General features: G+C 37.2%; 1 protein-coding gene and 1 non-coding gene across 3 annotated transcripts in view; one reads left to right on the top strand and one right to left on the bottom strand.

Moving 5' to 3' along the window:
• Nucleotides 1–18,769, top strand: part of LOC116711717 (partitioning defective 3 homolog) — a 396,764-nt gene that overhangs the window by 24,271 nt on the left and 353,724 nt on the right. For both annotated transcript variants that reach the window (XM_032551185.1, XM_032551184.1), the window contains exon 2: nucleotides 12,279–12,380. In XM_032551185.1, the coding sequence (XP_032407076.1) occupies nucleotides 12,279–12,380 (102 nt within the window). The remainder of the gene's footprint in view (nucleotides 1–12,278; nucleotides 12,381–18,769) is intronic.
• On the bottom strand, nucleotides 5,318–5,389 carry trnaw-cca (transfer RNA tryptophan (anticodon CCA)). The gene has a single exon. It is a non-coding gene; the product is annotated as a tRNA-Trp (tRNA).

Here is an 18,769-nt window from a genome sequence, read left to right as displayed (position 1 = left end):
AAGAGTTGGAAAGATGACTGCAGGGTTTATTGCTGCATATGATTCATGATCAGTCAGAAAAAGAAAAATCAGATGTCGTATGACTTGAGAATGACTATATATTTTTGCTTACAGCGTAGAAGATAATTTTTTATTACCATTTCCTTCTGTTTTTTTTTAAGAGAGAAATTTGAGACATCAAAACATTGACAGCTGTTGAACTTTTCTGGGTTAGAAATGAAATTATTTTCAAACAGGTTTTGAAATTCCTCTGTTTGGGATGTGCTGTGGTGGCGCAGAGGTTAAGCACAACCCACATAAGGAGGCCTTAGTCCTCGACGCGGCTGTCGCAGGTTCGATTCCCGGCCTGGCGACCTTTGTCGCATGTCTTCCCCCTTCTCTCATTACCCACTTTCCTGTCAATTAACTATCAAATAAAGGCCACTAGAGCCAATAAAACCTTTAAAAAAAAAAAAAAAAAAAAAGAAATTCCTCTGTTTTAGTCAGAAATGTTTTTTTTTTAATAAACAACAAGCTTGTTCAGTAAATTCCAATACGTGTTCAGATGAGGCTTGTTTGTTATATTAAATCACTCCTTTTTATTTATATAGCACATTTTAGCAACAAGGCAAAAGTACAAAGTCATAAATTACACCCTGCAGTACACCAACTTTTGAGTAATAACCTTTTGGCAGGTACGAAACATGTTTTTCATTAAGCCCAAATTGTTTTTTGTTTTTTTAAAGGTGTTTTTGTTAGCTGTAAGCAGAAAATCAACATGATGAACAGAAATTAAGGCCTAAAAGCATCCGTTATTGATGTAATGGTTATCCTTGTCTTATGAAATCCCAATAAAATACAGCTGGTAACTATAAACCATGGAAATATTCAAGGTGTGTCTCTTTGGTAGCTAACTCCTTGGGTGGAGTAGAGTAATAGTACATCTAAGTACTGTCTCATTTATTTAATTGCTTTAAAATTTGTTTTTATTTTTTTTTTTAAATATAAGTAGTACCAAAACATTAAGGGCATTAAATGCAACTCTTTTTATACTTTTCGTTCTCTACGATGACATACTCCAGTGGATAATTGCGTACAGTAGGCCTCTGGCGGGTTGCAGAGCTGTAAGCGCGTGTGCAGCAGCGTCTCATATTTCTCTGTTTTGAACTTGGCAGGCTGCAGCTGTATTGCATGGGCAGCACATAAATTATACACAAACCCTGGAAGAGACTTCGCCTTAGAAAAAAAACAACAAAACAATACAAAAAAAAAAAACATCGTATGGCTTCCCGCACAAGACAGCTGCAATCTTCCTACACATAAACTGTAATCACACAGTTTAATCCTAGTATTTTTCTCTTGGACAAAATGTTATTCCCTGAAGCAACGTTCAGTCTGTTTTAGCTGGATAAATCATACTAAAGTCTACCGAAAAGTACATTTTCTCTGCTTAACAGTTTGTGGAAGTTCAACTCTGAGTCATGGTATTGTGAGCAGCAAAATATTGGAATAAGGCTGAGTAAATTTGCACCTTTTTGACTGACCTAAGGTTCACTAAAGGACTGATCTAATAGCTGCGTTTCCATTACGAATGTGCAGAAACGATTGTCGGTATTCCATTAATGTCAAAATAAAAAACAAAACAAACTATTTTGCAGTTGCAGTGCTTCCATTAAATAAGAAACACAATTAAAATCACACATGAAAAAGTATGTTCACGAATTATCTCATTAAAAACACGGCGAGTCGTCATCCTCCTACCACATCCTGTCATGGTCTTAGTCTTTTCTAACGTTTTAGATAATGCTAAAATATCTTCTATTGTGTGTATTAATGCAAGTCAAGAGGCATATGGTGCTATTAAGATGGCAAATTATTTGCATTTCATATGGGATCTCAGGTATTTGTGGATTTTAACTATGAAGTTGAAAGTTTCTGACTTTTGAAACTTAGACATTTTTTCTATGAAATTTCTGAGATTATTCTCAAAATGTGAGGGTTAATTTTGTGAAAATCTTCTCCTTTTTCTATCTAAAGAGGCCCTAATTCACCTTTGTACTTTTCTCATTTTTGATGGTAAATAAAGACAGACAACATGCAAAATATCCCATGTAAGATATACGTTGAAAGCTTAAAAGAATACAACATTCAGCCTTCCTGTTATCTCCTGACAGTCTTGTTCTCTCTCACGAGACTTTCAGCAGATAAAAGTCTTGAGAAAATGGCTAACTTAAAAACTCCTTTTGCTAAGTAGCAACATTCACTAACTAGAGAAAGGTGGGATAAAAACTTTCCATCCTGTCTGGTTACTGGCTCGGCCTGATCAAGATAAAAAATCAGTTGATTCTGACCACCAGTCAGTTTCCCAGTGCAACTACTGTATATTTTGTTTATTTCACATGAATAATTTTGTCACTTCCCGACAGTTACAAAACATATGGAACTTAAAGAACACGAATCACTGTTCATATATTAGCAAAATAAGACTCACGTTTTATATGCAGCCAAATATATTTCACTGGTAAGATGCTGCTTTTGGTTCAACAAATTCTGCTGAAGCTATGAATATTTTGGAAATGATAAAGAGCTTGTGGAGTTTGTGCATGCATGCGGGTGTGTGAATGTGTGCAGTCACCAGTTGTGACAGTGGTGTTTATGACACACAAGGGAGAACATTCACTCCATAAATTGCTGCAATTATTGAGCTGCAGAGTCAAAACTCTGAGTGGGAGGTTGAAGTTGAGGAACATCAGTGATTCACGGTATTGTTAGTATTTCTAAAGGTCAGATGTCACAGGCTAATTGTAGGGTCTCAGCATTGTGTTCAGACAGTTAAAAGTTGGGAGTTGGTAGAAATATCGCTAAAGAACTTGTTGCTCAACCTGTTTGCTGACTATTACAGATACTGGAGCATAAATTACCAGATCATTTCATCCCTTAACCCTATGCCTTAATGTTAGCCAGAGGTTTTTGTGTGTGTTGTTGCTGCGTGGATCAGGATTTCTTAGTTAGGTTTCCGATTTATGCAGAGGTCAAAGTAGGTTTCATCTGTCGACCTCACGTTTTTTGTGTGGCACAAGTGAAAACCTCACCCACAAATATTGTGACAAACAGTTGTAACGTCTAGTTCGGTGCACTGGACGTATTAAATTAGTTTTTTATTAGCAGTACTCTAAAGAAGCTAATTAGTGTTTTTATTTATTTATTTTTATTCTTTCTCGGTGCATATTGTCTTTCAAAAGTCTCCCTTCCTCTTAAACCTTTTCACAATTTTTCCAATTTACAATAACAAACTTTATTGTATATACCAATATTTGTAGTAGACCAAAAATACATTTACATAAATTATTTACAAGTGGGAGGAAAACATGCAGATTTTCACATTTATTTTACAAGTAAAAATCTGAAAGGTGTAGTGGGCATTAGTACTAACTTTGCACATATAAAAACAGAGTGGTGGTTTTTTTTTTACAGAAAAACTTAGAGCGTTTGTAAACACCAATTTCAATATACTAGGATGGTGTTCAGTGAAGGTGTGTTCAGTGACATGTAGTGTTTTTCTGCTTCATATATCATTCTGTGTTTTGTTAATTTCCATGTGCCAAGTTTTCCCAAGCCTTGTGTGAAAGAAATACCAAAATATTATCAATGAATCAAAAGTTTAAATGGCAAAGTATGTTTGAATACTACCGAGTCGGGCAAGTAAATGTAAGTTGTGTAAGGATTCCAGCTTACATTTGTGAGATTTTGCAAGTTTTGTGATGTCTGCAAAATTTGTAAAAGTTTCCACGTCGTCATTTCCCCTACAGTCCAGGTGATATTTAAACATTCACAGTGGCTGTAGTTCCCCTGTGGTGGAAGCAGAACCTACCTGTTATGTGCTGGAAACAAGGTGACAACCGTGACAACAGCGTCAGTTCGTGGGGAGGGGGGGCCTATTTAGGTCCCGCAACGACAATTTAGCTGACCTTAACACTTATTGTTGAGATGTGTGTGATAGGTGTGTCTATCAGACATTTATAGCAATACGGAATAAATCGCGTCCCGTATTGGTTCAATACGGGTGGAGACAACAACCGCCTGTCATTGTAGCCTAGCTTAAGCTAACCTGAATATTTACAACTCTCTTGTTGATACGCTGACATTACTTTGACATTACTTACCTACTGTCTTTCAACCACTTTGAAAAGCTTTTCTTCGTCTCTCCAACATCTTTATCCTCCCCGTCTTCTGTTTTGTGCCCCAGAGTTTTTTTCTGCCGCCCCATCTTTAGCTCCCTGTTGTCAAGGCATTACTACAAATTTAAAAGAAAAAAAAAACTCGCCTCAGCGTGTTCTCGAAGGGCCGCTGCCCAAGCTACCCATATGGGAGTGGAGAGCGGCTGGCAGGAGGGGAGGGGAATCAGTGCTGTTCCTCTGTTATTGATCATTTCATGCACAAGCAGTGGTTAAGTACATAAAATGCTGACTAGAAAAAAAATTCCCACATCGTTTTTGCGTTGCATACAGTGCATAGCCGCCTTTTGCGCCACTAGTTCTCAGCGTCCACCTTACGTTTAGCCATTTTTGAGGAGGGGGGTACCTGAAAGTTGATCTCTGCTTTGATTGCTGATGAGCAATGAAGCCGCTTGTGCGCACTGCCGTGACTTTGCGGGCAACCCTTGCATTGTGGGGAATGTAGTGTTGGTGTGTGCAAAGGCTGTGGCCTTCGGGCCGGTACTAATAGTAATTAAATATCATCCAGGGGGCCATAGATAATTAATTCGAGGGCCGGATCCGGCCCGCGGGCCTTGACTTTCACATATGTGCTGTAGGGGAAACGCGCCCCGTATCAACGAGGAAACTGTACTTTTTAAAATAAATTCAACCAAAACTACCAATTCAGAAAGATTTGTGTTGAATGTTTCCCCGTACACCAAGATCTCTCTTCAGATTTACCTCACTTATTTGAAAACCGTATCTTCTGTCAAGCACTGATTTAATGTAGGGGCTGCAACTAACAATTATTTTAGCAATTGATTCTGATAATTAATCAGAAATGATTATTAGATCAGTATTTATTTAAATTATAAAAAGCACCAAGTCATTGTGACATCACTTTTGTAAGCTGCTTGCATTTTCATCTTATTTCATTCCCCTTCTCAGTTTACAGAAGAGAACACAGAAACACACATGGTCACAGTTAGTGTCTACTCGTGCTCTGTGAAAGCATGTTTTTCTACCAGTTCCATCTTTACTGGATTTTTAAATGCATACTAAATCCACACTTCCTCCATCTCTTTCTAATCGGGTTTGTTGTTGAATTCATTCAGGAGAGTTTCTGCGAGCGTGAAAAGCTTTGACCCCGACGTGATTTGAACACGCAACCTTCTGATCTGGAGTCAGACGCGCTACCGTTGCGCCACGAGGTCCTGTTGCCAACTCAGACGTGGGCAGTGATATTAGCCCAGTGGGAATAGCAACTCTTGCCGTTGCTGTAATAGTGCCGGATAGCAACACACTGGCACACGCTCAGCCTTTGTCATTTTCCCACTCTTCTCTTTATGCCTGCAGCAGCAGGCTTTGTGCCGTTTTCTTTTTGACAGGAACAGACAACCCCACTCTGCTACAAAGACATAAAGACGCGGAGACCTTCTGCTTGTCTTGATGTGACACAACAACTACCTCTCTGTTTCCCTTCACCTCTGACACTAGATCATCTAGGCAGATACATGAACAGACAAAGGAAGCAGTCTTCTTGGGGGGAATGAAGGAGTAATTAAAAAAGTGACTAAGAAGGTCACTGGCAGGGGAACGAAATGATGTCTTTCCAGTTCTCATACACATATTGACACACCTTCCTTATCTTCCCCCGTCTGCTCTGTTTATGCAAAATCCCTTTCACTTGCAGATGTATTCAGTTTCATAGTAGGGATTATGCTGTGGTCTTCTACTGTTCATGTTAGGTAGTTATTGTCAAAATGATGTCTTACTTTAGTGGTTTAAGTATACAGTATGATGCTATTGCCACATCTGTCATTAGTCTAGTTGTGTTTAGAGATGCACCGATCCAATTTTAATATCTATATTGGTCCTGATATTGAAAAAAATGTCTATATCCGCTGTTGGTGACTATGCCTGATCCATAAGGGCAGATCTTTCAGGCTAATCTTATGCTTTGTACTCTGAGCAATGCCATACGTTATTTATTTTACATTATACTTAGAATTCTTAATTGCACTTTCTTTTTACATGTCTGATCAAGCTTGAGAAGCTATTGGCATATTTAAGTGTGCTGTACTGGTGCAGAGTTATCAAATAAATGTGCAAATCTGTACATTTCTGTAAAAAAAAAAAAAAAAAGAGAATCAACTGTTGACCCATTGTTGCTTCCTGTGCTGAACTGGGAGAAGAGGTCATACTTCATAGTGCTGGTAGTTGTTTTGTCAGCACAGGTTACACTGGTTTTTTTTTTACTGTTTTTTTTTGTAAGCCATGCTGTTTGCAGTATATTGTTCTCATGTGTCATTGTTCTGACGTACATTCCGGACACCACTTGTTCTGTTCCAGACGTGATAATTGTTCTTAATATCTTCTTAATCTCACTATTTTTCCACAACATCCTTTGGATAAAATTCTTTAACACTTTCACACTTGATTAAGGTTACAGTGAAACATAATTCAGTGTTATTGTTGACTACTGTGATGATAATACCAGTTGCAATAAGCAGCCTCAAAATTATATCTCTGATGTTAATATTTCAGTCACTAAAATCTATAGACACTTTGCATGTTGTTTACATCTGTAAATTTTGTGCATTTCAGCCAAAAGGACGATTCTTTTACTTGTCAGCCATAGTTGCGCTGCCGTGGCAGGACAATTTTGTTAAAAGAATGTTTAACCTGGAGATTTACGTATTATTAATTTAGTGCCATGGGCCACAGCAAAGGGAAAAAAACATAGAAAAACACTCATATTCTTAATTTTTCTCGCTCTTTGTGTCACCTGCCCTACACACAGACTCATTGGCATAGGAACCGACAACAACGCTTCAGGATTCAACACCCAAAACATGCAAACTTTTTCCACACAAAGAACAGAACTTTCACAATTTTGAGACTTGATGCATATTTTGTGATTATTAATAAATGATTACCTAATTTAAACACCTGCTCTACAAATGATCTGTCAGAGTTGGTGTGTGGGGTCGCCTTTTTCTTTTTTGATTAACTAAACCGAGACACCAAATTCTGCAGCACATCTACAAGTTACGGTTGCCAAAGTCAAGCTAGCATAACTGACCTACTTCCCTCGTTCGCTCATTATTATTATTTTTTTTAATTAAAACTTTTTTTCTGACCTTATCTAGCTTTCATAGTGTTTACAATTAGTAGCAAAGCACTACGTCCCTTTTTCTTATATATATATATTATCCATACATTTAAGTTGTCATGTTGACAACTTGACAGGCAAGGTCAATGGCAGTCATTCAGCTAGCAGTTTTCTGCCCTCCAACAGGGTCACATTGCAACTTGTCTATAAAGTTCATAAATAGATTATATTTCAAGTGACAAAAAATTGCATCCAAGCTGTCTTGCAAACAATGACAGATTACACTGCTTTTTAATAGATAGCATAGGTTAAAAAAAAGTAAAAATTTTGCCAAAAGTTTGCTAAAGCAGATTCTGTCCACATGCAACCTCAGGAGTGAAAGTGCCAATGCTTGTTTCCAGAACTGCCAGAGCATAGATGGTGTGTTTATAGAATTATATTTCATGATTACAGCTCTATGGTTATCTGATACTGGAGCAGTTTCCATCCAGCTAACACCCCACGGGTCAGAGAGATCTTCTGTCGCCACACCGACCCGTAAAAGAGAGTGGCGTTCTCTGTGTGCAGACTTCCAATGATGTCAAATGGAACTTGACGTTAGACTGCAATAAATCACACTCTGAGGAAAACATAAGTGCATGTGTAAAGAGTCCTGATGTCAGAAGGGTAGATGTCTCCACTCTGTAATATAACGGACTGTTTTTTTTCCTGCAGAGATGTGGTAACAGTTTGAGGTTAACTCTTATGTTTGCTAAGACTTTATCAGCTCAGTGCTGTCCTCCCTCTACCAGCTGTTACTATATGCTGCAATAATAGAAATGGCTGCACCACAAAGCTCCCTTAGTTAAAATGATAATGTCCCTCTTTTCGGTTTCTCCTCTTTACATTTGTACTGGTTTCCAGTTCACCATTTGCTTAGACCCTGTCAGATGGAAGACTGTATGCAAAAAAAAAAACAACTGTATGCTTAAGTACACTTCAGCACTTCACTCTTACAAACATGACTTTAGGAGGCATTAGTTGTCATAATTTAAGTCAGTGATTATTTCCTTTGCAAAGTAGCCAATACTGATATTATTGTTTATAATTTTTCCAACTGTAAATGTCCTAATGCATGTTTTTTAAGCTTGCCAACATGTTTTATTTGTAAGTTTGTCTAAAGTGCCTTGTAAAAGTGTTCATGACCCCTGAAACTTTCCATCTTTGTCAACAACAGGCCTCGATTTACAAACTACCACAGAGCTATGAAGTAGAAGGAATAATCTATTTCAGAATAATCTGAAAAATGTGGCATGCATTTGTATTCATCCGTCTTTACTCTGATTGCCTTAAGTAAAATCCAGTGTGACTACAAAAAGATTCTCACAATCATAGTGGACAAAAATTACACATGTAGAAGAAGCTCCTTTGACAAGTTGAGTAGAAAATTAAAAGGATAGCAATGGTGTAAAGTAATGTTTTAAGGTAATTCCCTCATCAAAAATATGTCTGGAGTGTTGCCTTGATTTTATTTATTTTTTCATGCATATTTGAGAAATCCTGTAATCTTCCGTTCATCCATTCAGCTGTGCAAAACGCCTGGGTGAACCTAGCTCCGCCTTTGAGGATGAAGCTCCTCCTCGGAGATGCAGTTTCCAAGCTTCCGATCCTCCACCTCATAGATTAGCTCCTTCAGACTAGCCAGAAGCAATTAGCAAACACCTGGTGGAACTGTGCATCTGCTGAGCTCATTATATGAGCTTCTTCTCAGAGAAGATTCTCAGAAGCTTCTGAGAAGAAGCTTCTACTCAGTTGTTTTACTTTACAACTGAGTAAAACTGAGGTTAAAATAGTTACTTGATTGTGTTTCCCCCCCTTTTTTTTCATAAAACAGTGGAACTTCCTCTGTTTCTCTTGAAAATCACCAATTACTTGATATTATAACATCACAAAATGTGAAGTTAAGAGGGCAATTTTGCAAGTTACCCTATCTGCGTGCCATCACCACGTGCGTGTGAGCCAAAAGGATGACAATATAAAACACAACCACAATACATTAGAAAGCTGTTTTCCGTTTGCATGAAGCAAAGCACCGCAGATAAAATGTTCCAAGATATGTCTTCACAAGTCCAACCTAAATAGAGCATATGAAAGCTGTTTTTTTTCCCCCCCCTTCCATCCATCCCAAGTGTAATGCCGAGATTAATTTGTGTGGTTGAGCTTCCCCCAGAATATTTGTTCCTTGTAATCCATCTGTGGAACATGTTTGGATCAAGATTTTACCAAGCAGACATAGACTTAGTCAGCATTTGAACACATCTTTTTTGAATACCGAGGGTCACTTTGTGGCTTGTAATAACTTCCAGAGAGGTTGGATTTCAGCTGTTTCTGTCTCTTCTGGGTTTTGGTCAACTTTTATCAGGCTGCATCACAGAAGTAGTTTATTGAATTTTGTCTTCCTGACTGGACTCCTTCAAAACACAAAGTATATTTTATTACGTTTAAATCTGGAACACAGAGAGAGAATATTTTTAGACTGGAGAGTAAGATGTGTGTTATGCATATTCTGCATGGTACCTCTTAGATTTTCTTCCCTTTTGATTCTGCCAGATTTTTTTTTGTCTACTAGAATTGACTTCAGTTTTTTTTTCTCTTTTAATGATCTCAAAAGGAAAGAAAAGATACCACACGATTGTTTCCCTCTCAATTTGGACCATTATCTCTGGTGAACCACAATTCAGTACAACATAAAGGCATTTAACCAAAATGCCTTCAAATTATGGAGACAGTTTAGTTTGGATCAGAGAGAAGTAGTGAAAATGAAGGATCCCAAAAAAGAAATGAAAGACATGCCTGTTTCCAAATTTACTTTAGAAAGAAGGGCAGTCACTGAACTTACTATTTTCTCTGTTATGTTGTGTCTTAGAGGCTAGAATAAGGAGAAGCAGAGGATATCCTATAGTTTTTTAACAAAATCCCATTTTTCTTTAAGAAGAAATATAGAATGGCATTAAAATGTTTTTTCTTCCCCAGCCTTCATGCTTGATCACTTATTAAATAAACTTATCAGAGACGATATGACATCGTGTGAGAGAGGAGCCTTTGTGAAACGAGATTTTTTACTAATCTTTCATCAAAAGACAAATTGATGACTGAGTTGACAATTTAAGCTAGCTTTAGCCTCCTATATTAGCCTGACTCTGAGATTCCGAACTGTTGCCTACATTTCCAAATCCAGCATGTTCCATAAAATATGGAAGAGAGTCTGTAAACTCTGAAGAAGAAATAAACAAAGCAACTTTGCTGTACTTTGCCAATTTATTATTATTTTTTTACATTTTTGTTATTGTTATTTATGTCAGAGTTCACATTTTCCCCATTTATAAGGAGCTACAATATTCCACTAAGAAGTAATTACTTTATTTTTGTTTTTAATCTGATAAGCTCATATATTATGTGACAGATCATACAAAACATTTTTCTTGAATATATTAAATATGTTTTCTTTCATTCAGTCACAGACAATGACTCACTTTTGCTTCTTCCAAATTTTCACGTAGATAATAGATTGGACTGAATATCAGTTGAGTGGTGAAATTGAATTGTTTTAAATCTTCATCAGTTCTTTGTGTATTTTTAATACGCTGTCACCTTCCTAAATTAATGGCCCACGTCATTTTTTGTCAAGGGATTATTTAGTGCCATTATTTTTAGGAAGGTGACGATATTGGATCATTAACAGTGTTTCAAGATGCATATCAACCACAAATCAGAGGTAGCTAACACTAGACCGCAGATTGCATTCCAACAGAACCAGTCTTTCACTTTGCATAATTGTTCAATTTAGATGGAAAAGTTTGACATTGTAACTAGGGGTGCATTGATTTCCTTAATTTTAGGAGATTGAACGATAGTTGCCTGAGAAACCGGTCTTATCCAGTGATCCTATCTACCTTTGCAAATGCCTGAAAATCAGCTACTATCTATCCACTGTTGCTTTGTTGTGAGAGAAGTCTGGCTGACGGACCCACTCACCAGATCACAGCTGCACGTGAGCTAACAGTAATGACCCCACCGTTGCCAACTTGGCAGACTAAAAAATCGGAATTGACCAAAATCGGAATCGGCAGATAATTGCAAACGGTGCACTTTTAATAGGAACTTTTTATCCATATTTCTGTGGCATACATGATTAGTCAGCTTATTTCAATCAGCCAGCTTGAAAATTTAAAATCAATGTGTCAGCTTTTAGATGCAGCTAAAGGTGTTTTGAGGGATAGTTGAATAGTCAATTTGTCATATAACATGTCTTGATGAATAAAATGAGACTGAGAGCATGATAAAGTCTTTATAAAGTGTATAATTGGCCGGTTTACATTATAAGTGTCTTTGGTGAGTTTGTATGTATCTTAAGAAATAATTACATTTTTGCTGTTTATTTTGAAAAGCACTTTGGAAATGAGACTTTAAATATATCTGGATAAACAACATAGCAAATTGTCATAAAGAGTAAAGCTGGGCCATAAAAGTAGACTAATTTTATCAGGTACCACTGAAGTTTCACCTCAGCGTTATTCATGCCTGAACCATTTTCATACTGCTGATACAAAACAGGAAATTACAGGTATTTTTAATTCCACATAGAAGAATGAAGATTTATATACTTTTATTCATTCAAATACATAAGTAAGAACGGCCCTTAATCACATAACATAGATTGTCGCAAATAGAAAGGTCTAGAGCACTTGTTTAGGGAATGACCATGCTCCACAGTTTCAATCCCTAACCATGTCACATCCTATATCTGCGCCAGCGAACCGGATCATAATATAAACCCCATGATGATCAGACCAGCTGATTCCTAAGAAGACACAAGCTGGTAATTCACTTGGCCGACCAGTGTTTTGTGGCTTAACTCGCATAATGCAACAAATCCTGCGTCTATATGGTTCAAATAAAGCAAATCTCATTACAGGGCTTATGAACTATCTTTTTTTTTTCTTTCCCAGGACCCCAGCTACTGGGTTCAGGTCCACAGACTGGAGCATGGCGATGGAGGCATTTTGGACCTTGATGATATGCTGTGTGACGTGGTAGATGACAAGGATAGGGTAAGTCCAGTTATATTTTACTATGCAAATAAGTATGTATTTGCATTGTAACATTGATATTTCATTTCTTTCTAAACTTCCATCAGCTTCTGTCTGTTTTCTTATTTGTCTGTCACATTTCCTTCAAATCATATTAGAACTTGCCACGCAAACTGAAAGACTTGCTTTACTAAGGCTGAAGTGTCATGTGTTCTTGATCATATCTAGTCCCTATTAAGCAGTACAGAACTACTGAACACAATCATTTCCTTGATTTAATCATTTCAACCTGTTTGGAACATCCCACTAGTGGAAGGTTTAATGACGCTATGTAACTTTCAAGGCCCTAATTTGCTTTTTTTGTGTGATTTTATTTACCAGTATGTGGTAGAAACATGGTGTCTGGACAATATGATGCTCACAGTACCCACTCTTTCACTGCCCTGTCTGGGCCGTTACCCACAATGCCACTGGATTCTTCCCATGGGAGCAGTGGTGACTACACTTTAGTCACCAGTTGGCTTTAATGTTGGGCCAGCTGGTGAGCTATTCCCAAATTTGAAGTTGTTTGATGGGTAACTTGCAAACCTGATTTTATTTGTTTATGTCAGGGGTGCCCAAAGTCCTCGCAATGTCAGTATGTACATGGAAATCACATACTGCCTCTTGTAAAACTTAAAGGGATAAAACAGAGCTACTTTGATTTACTCTTCAACCTTCCTATTATCAACCAAAACTCTTGCTCTTTCACCTGACACCTCAGTGATATTAATCGGCTAACTTCATTTCCTTTTCATGGAGTAATGATTAGCGGCGCACTGATTGGAGTTTTCTGGTCAATAATTAATCTTTAAAAAGCCTGACTTGCTGATTCCAATTTTTGGCTGATACCATTTATTTTGTCTGAAAAGTCACTAAATATAGCAACAAAGTTGCTAAGTTGATAACAGTGGGCTGACTATTGTTAAGCAGGCATGTGTATATGTGACATGGTGGGCGGTTCTCTCACAGCTTACCTTTGTGGAGGTGGATTAGATAAAATATGTTATCTGTGGATAATGAATATGGATTTTGGGAGATTACCTGTCTCTGAAAATTAAGGAAATCAGGGCTGATTTGTCATTGCACTCCTAGTCATGATCTTGTCATTGAAGAGTTGAATTGTCAGTGTGATGGTATTGCTATTGTACATTTACTAGTTAGAAATTCAACCAACTCTAGTCACCTGCTAATTTCTTTGTATATATCTACCTATACTTTTGAAGTGTTATTGTTATTAGTTCACATATTTTTGCACTTAAGTAAATAGTTCTGGTTTCTTAAAGGGAGGATTGCAACATTTAGCCTAAAAAGAAATCAATATCTAGTGGCATTAGATTAAAATATTTGCAAGTTCTGAAATTTAAACATTCATATTCTTTTTAATTGAACAGTTAATCCATGTGACTAACTTTACAGATGCTCTTAGGTCTAAAAGAGCATTTTTTTCTGAGCCAGACAAAAACCCATGTATACTTATGTCCCTACTCACCTGATAATAACCGGTAGCTGCCATGGTTACACATTAGGTTGGATCAAGGAGGATAGCAGCTGTTTGTACCTGCTGCCACATACACACCTTTCTCCCGTTTTCCTTCTAATCTCAGCAGCTTTCTCTGTCTCCTGTGGCCTGTTGTCTGTAACCATCGGAAACCAGATGACTGATTATGGAAAGAGAAGAGATAAAATTGGCAATTTCATAAAAAAAACAAAACAAAACATGGAGACTTCATCATTTTTTTTAAAAATGTCATCAGTTTACTCTTATGCTGTATGTCCTCCCTCTAGTGGCCGTGTAAGCTCATTACACTCTCCATTTTCTCAGAAAATAGATAATAAATGTATAATTTTTTCTTATTTTGTTCTATGCATTTCCTAAATACTTGGCTGCACAAGCCTTTCTTAAAAAGTAAATAGTGACAGTTGATACGAATGACTTCCTGTGGTGACATGTTGGTAGTTGTAGTATAACAGAGTGCAGAGTTCAGCTGGGGCAGATCTGGGTCAGCCAGCTTTGTTCAAGTAGAATATATATGTGTGTGTGTGCATGAGTGTGCTTGCGTGCGTGCACACCTGTGTGGGGAGTTTATCTCACTCTGTGGGTGTTTGCTTCTTTGTGTGTGTACAGTTGTAGAGGTAAAGCCAGTCTGTCCAGTTATTTCCATTAGCCACAACCTCCTGTCTTTGCTGTTGAAACTCTTGACAAGCAAGAACAAAGTCAAGCTGTTAAGTTTCTGTAACAAACAACAGCCGTCCTCCTGTTCATGCAAGTATCACTGCTTCAGGCTTCTTGTCATGTGGGGTAATATATGTAACATATGTATATGGAGTCAGAAAAATATTGCTGATCTCATCTAAAGTAAATAAGCATTAGTTTACACTGAAGAATTGTCCCCATTTTTAAAATCTGTGTGCTGGATCTGTGTAGTCAGGTGGGATCAATTTAACACTGAATGAAACTCTTGCAATTTAAAAGGGGAGTTGCACTTTTTAAATTTAATTTATGACATTAGAAGGATATGACCTCAGTGTTGCTTTAGTATAAATGATGATAGGCAAGACATAATTTTAAGTTTAGTTGAATCCTTTTTGTTGCTGTAGGATGTATTTCACTAGCAAATGTACACTGACATTGGAAACACATCTGTATCTTTTCCACAGAATTTTACAAAATGCAAAGTTGTTAAAATCTCTACTGGGGGGAAGAGAAAATTTTGTTCTGATGTCATCAACTTGTGGTCATCAACTTGTGGTTGATGACATAAGAAGAAACACAGGAAATCCACCAGTAAAGTGAAGAGTGAAAGTATTTGAGTTAAATGTTTGAGTTCCAATGATCCTCATCCCATAATGGACGTGTCAGAAAAATTGCTGTTCCTCTTCAGATCTTTAAAAGTTAACACTTTGCTTATGTTTGAATTTGTCCACCTGGATGATTCTTGAAAAGAATACATATCTTCGTTATTGTGTCACCATAAATAGTTGTGGCACATTTTGAATTCTTCCTGTTGTAGTTAGTTCTTCTGAACAACCTTTTTTTTCTCCTACAGCTAACAGATGGGATGATTTTTTCCCCCTTCTTGCATTCATAATTCCTCTAGTATTTAGTGAGATTATGGCAGTGGTACATGTTGTACTGCAAGTGCATGCACGGCGGGGCTAACTGGTAGAACTGGGTTCGTTTCAAATCTGCCTGTCAATTTTTTTTGATGGAAGTAGTGGGTTATACAGCAGCTTTTATAAAAGCTTGGCATAGTATAAGCTTGATAGTGAAATCTGGCAATTGCAGGCTGCCATTGTAGTTTTCACAAAACACTCACATGTGTTTTATTGCTGCCAAACACATAAAAAAAAATCCACAAAGTGTTCTCATTTATGGCTCAAAAGTGCACAATGCAAGTAAACACCTCAGAAGGACAGAAAAAACACAAAATGACTTAGCCAAAAGAACTAGATGATGTCGCAGCAACATATTAAGGCCATTGTAGATAGAAAAAGAGTAGCATCAAATTTCTGCCCTAATTTTTTTTTTTATTAATTTCAGAAACTTTCAGAAGTTTTCAAGTCGAAAATCTTTGACATTTGAGACTCAGAAAATTAAAAAAATTCCTAGAAACTTTGAAACTAATCTAAAAATTGCTGAGTTTGCATATTTTCAACTTTTCAATAATAAAAAAAAAGCTTTTGTTTCTAGAAGTTTTTAATTTTTTTGGTGGAGATTTACTCCTCTCTTTTCTATTTACATTGGCCTTAATATGCCATTATAGTATTACTTAATGACTTCCAAGAAAATATTAAAACAAATAGAAAAACCAATGATGATGGTACGTTGTTCCACAGGAGGCAGCTATGAGCTTTTGTAGATTTTCCAGGAAATTACGCGAAGAAGTAACTTCATCGTTAACACCAATTCATTTCAGCATTTTAGTAAAACGTGTTTTTAATTTGGTGTGAAGTGAGTGTAAAACAATGACATTGGAGTTACTTATGCCTTGATTAGTTCAGGAATATTCATCTGAACTGGTGATGTGTGTGTGGGTGTCAGTGTGTGTTGCTTGGCTCAGGTTCAGAAGTTGTACTATGAGAAGTGATTCATATGCGCTTGCTGAGCTGCTGCAAGCTGCAACCTGTTGGTTTCTGCTCCACAGATTGTCACACCGATGATCTAACTTCCATTTCACATGACCGACAAATTATGACTGTATTTCCACAGTTGGGTAGGTTTTGGGTTTTTGTTACACACCAGACCTAGCTACCGTTTCCAAGGTTTGTTCTAGTGGTGCTAAGGCTGTCAAAATAACAAAATGTCATGTATGAGCTTAGATTTCCAATGTTAAAATTCACTGTTTATTTATTTACTAAGCAACCTCCTTTTGCTTTGACGAGACGAGATAAGACGTTAAATCTCATCTTTCCACTGAACTTTGGTGCAGATATTTTGGTTATTTCCTTCTCTGCTTTTGTGGTTCAGCACCGCTACCAGCTGACTTAAAAAGGTTGAGGCTCATTTTGTTTCGGGTGTGTTGGGATGCATTTTGTTGAATCGTTTCCAGAAAAAACATGTTAGTTATCCTCTAGAAAGCCATGTGTACTATTGATTCTTTTTCAGCTCTAACAAATCCTTTAAAAGTTGCTTGTTGTCATGCTGATTGTGTTAAAAAGTATTGTTAACTTCAATGTATCAGTAAAGACATGTAAAACAAAATCTCTCATTGCATGCTATATAAGGCAGTGTGATTTAGCTTTCCCTAGACTTTGAACCCCCTTGCAATACTAGCCATACCAATGTAGCTTTTGCATTTTGTCAGGTGATAAAACAATAACGATATCTATTGCAATAATAGACACATGATCAAGATCAATTAGAATTTTAATAATTCCACTGTACTCTGATCCAGATCCACTCACTCTTTGGTTAGCTAGCAACAACTTATAGTGCAACATGCACAGTAGTTCCTGTTTCCCCCAGTGTACTTGGGTTTGTTTCACTTCTCGGGACTTATGGGTGTGCTTGAGGCGGACTCGACTAGCTCATCAAACTTGCTAGTATCATTTTGGAATTGTGGGAAATGAAGAAATTTGTCATGACAAATGTAGGCAGTTGTCCGCTTTACTATGAAATCTCAAATGTCTGTGGAAAGAACGCGGCCCTCAAAATACATACAGCAAACTTAAGTATGAGGGAGCAGCTTTGTGATTTGACACCGTGACGTCAAGAAATTGTGCCTAAAGGAGGAAATGTCACGTCCCTTGTGTGTCTATATTAAAAACAAAAAATGAATCGATTATAGATATTGACTAAATGCCAATACTGTGATACTTTTTTCCTTGTTAAAACCCAGAGGTTTGTGGCAGAGATGGGGAACCATGTCAGAATTCATGGGAAAGATAGAAAGAGCTCTATAAAAGATAACCCTTCAAGAAAATATGTTAGATTGGACAGAAGAGGCCAAAAATCAGGCCTGGTATGGAAGGAGTTAATCTGAGAAGCTTTGAGATTCATGATAACTGTGGAGGAGCTGCATAAATCTATAGATCAGTTGGCAGAATCTCTTGACAGGACAACTCTTTGTTAGTGGCATAAAAGCCCCTCACACACAGCTTGCTGTTGACGTTTCATAATTTATGAACGAAAGTGATGGCCCACAACTTTAGAGTCACACACATGCAAGGTAAATGACCTCTGTATTCTGTATTTATTATAACTAATTATTTACTGCGTACCACATACCATGCTCGTTACACCAATTCATTGCCGCATTACTCAGCAGCAGTAACCACTCCAATTATTCCACTCCACACTTCAAAACAAACTAAGAATAGATCGCGGAACGGCACAATTAGCACAAGGTGTCAACTCTTTCTCACTGCCTCAGATGCATTTTTGAAAGAACTTCCCTATGAGAGACAGACTTTCATGAATGATTGCTTTTACTTCTTGTCAATGATCATGCTGACTAACTGTGGCATCGAAGCTTAAACATACCAGCAAAATCTTACCGCAATTAAATGCAGACATAATTTCCATATGTCTGTATGTTTTCAGCTATCACATAACATTTGGAGGCCCAACTCAAAAGGACTCAAAGGATCTGCCAGTGTTTTCACTGAACTGTCACTAACAAGCTGTTTGGTTAGAATCATTAGTTTGACATGTCAAAGATGCCTTATAGTAGGGCAGGATTATGTAAATTTGATTTTTTTTGAGCTTCCGTCATGTTATAATGTTGTTCCCTCATAAAAACATATCTGCAGTGTTGTCTTAGTTCTTAATTCTTAACATTTTAACACTGGCAAAAATGTTGCTAAAGGGTTAATAGAGGAGCCATATTGTGTTGACTTCCTGAAAGCGGAGTTTCGGAAAGAGTGGA

Source organism: Xiphophorus hellerii, chromosome 21 (genome assembly GCF_003331165.1).
Source record: "Xiphophorus hellerii strain 12219 chromosome 21, Xiphophorus_hellerii-4.1, whole genome shotgun sequence".
NCBI classification, from domain to species: domain Eukaryota; kingdom Metazoa; phylum Chordata; class Actinopteri; order Cyprinodontiformes; family Poeciliidae; genus Xiphophorus; species Xiphophorus hellerii.
The sequence above is the reverse complement of the archived record's forward strand: the minus strand, read 5'-3'. Positions and strand labels throughout refer to the sequence as shown.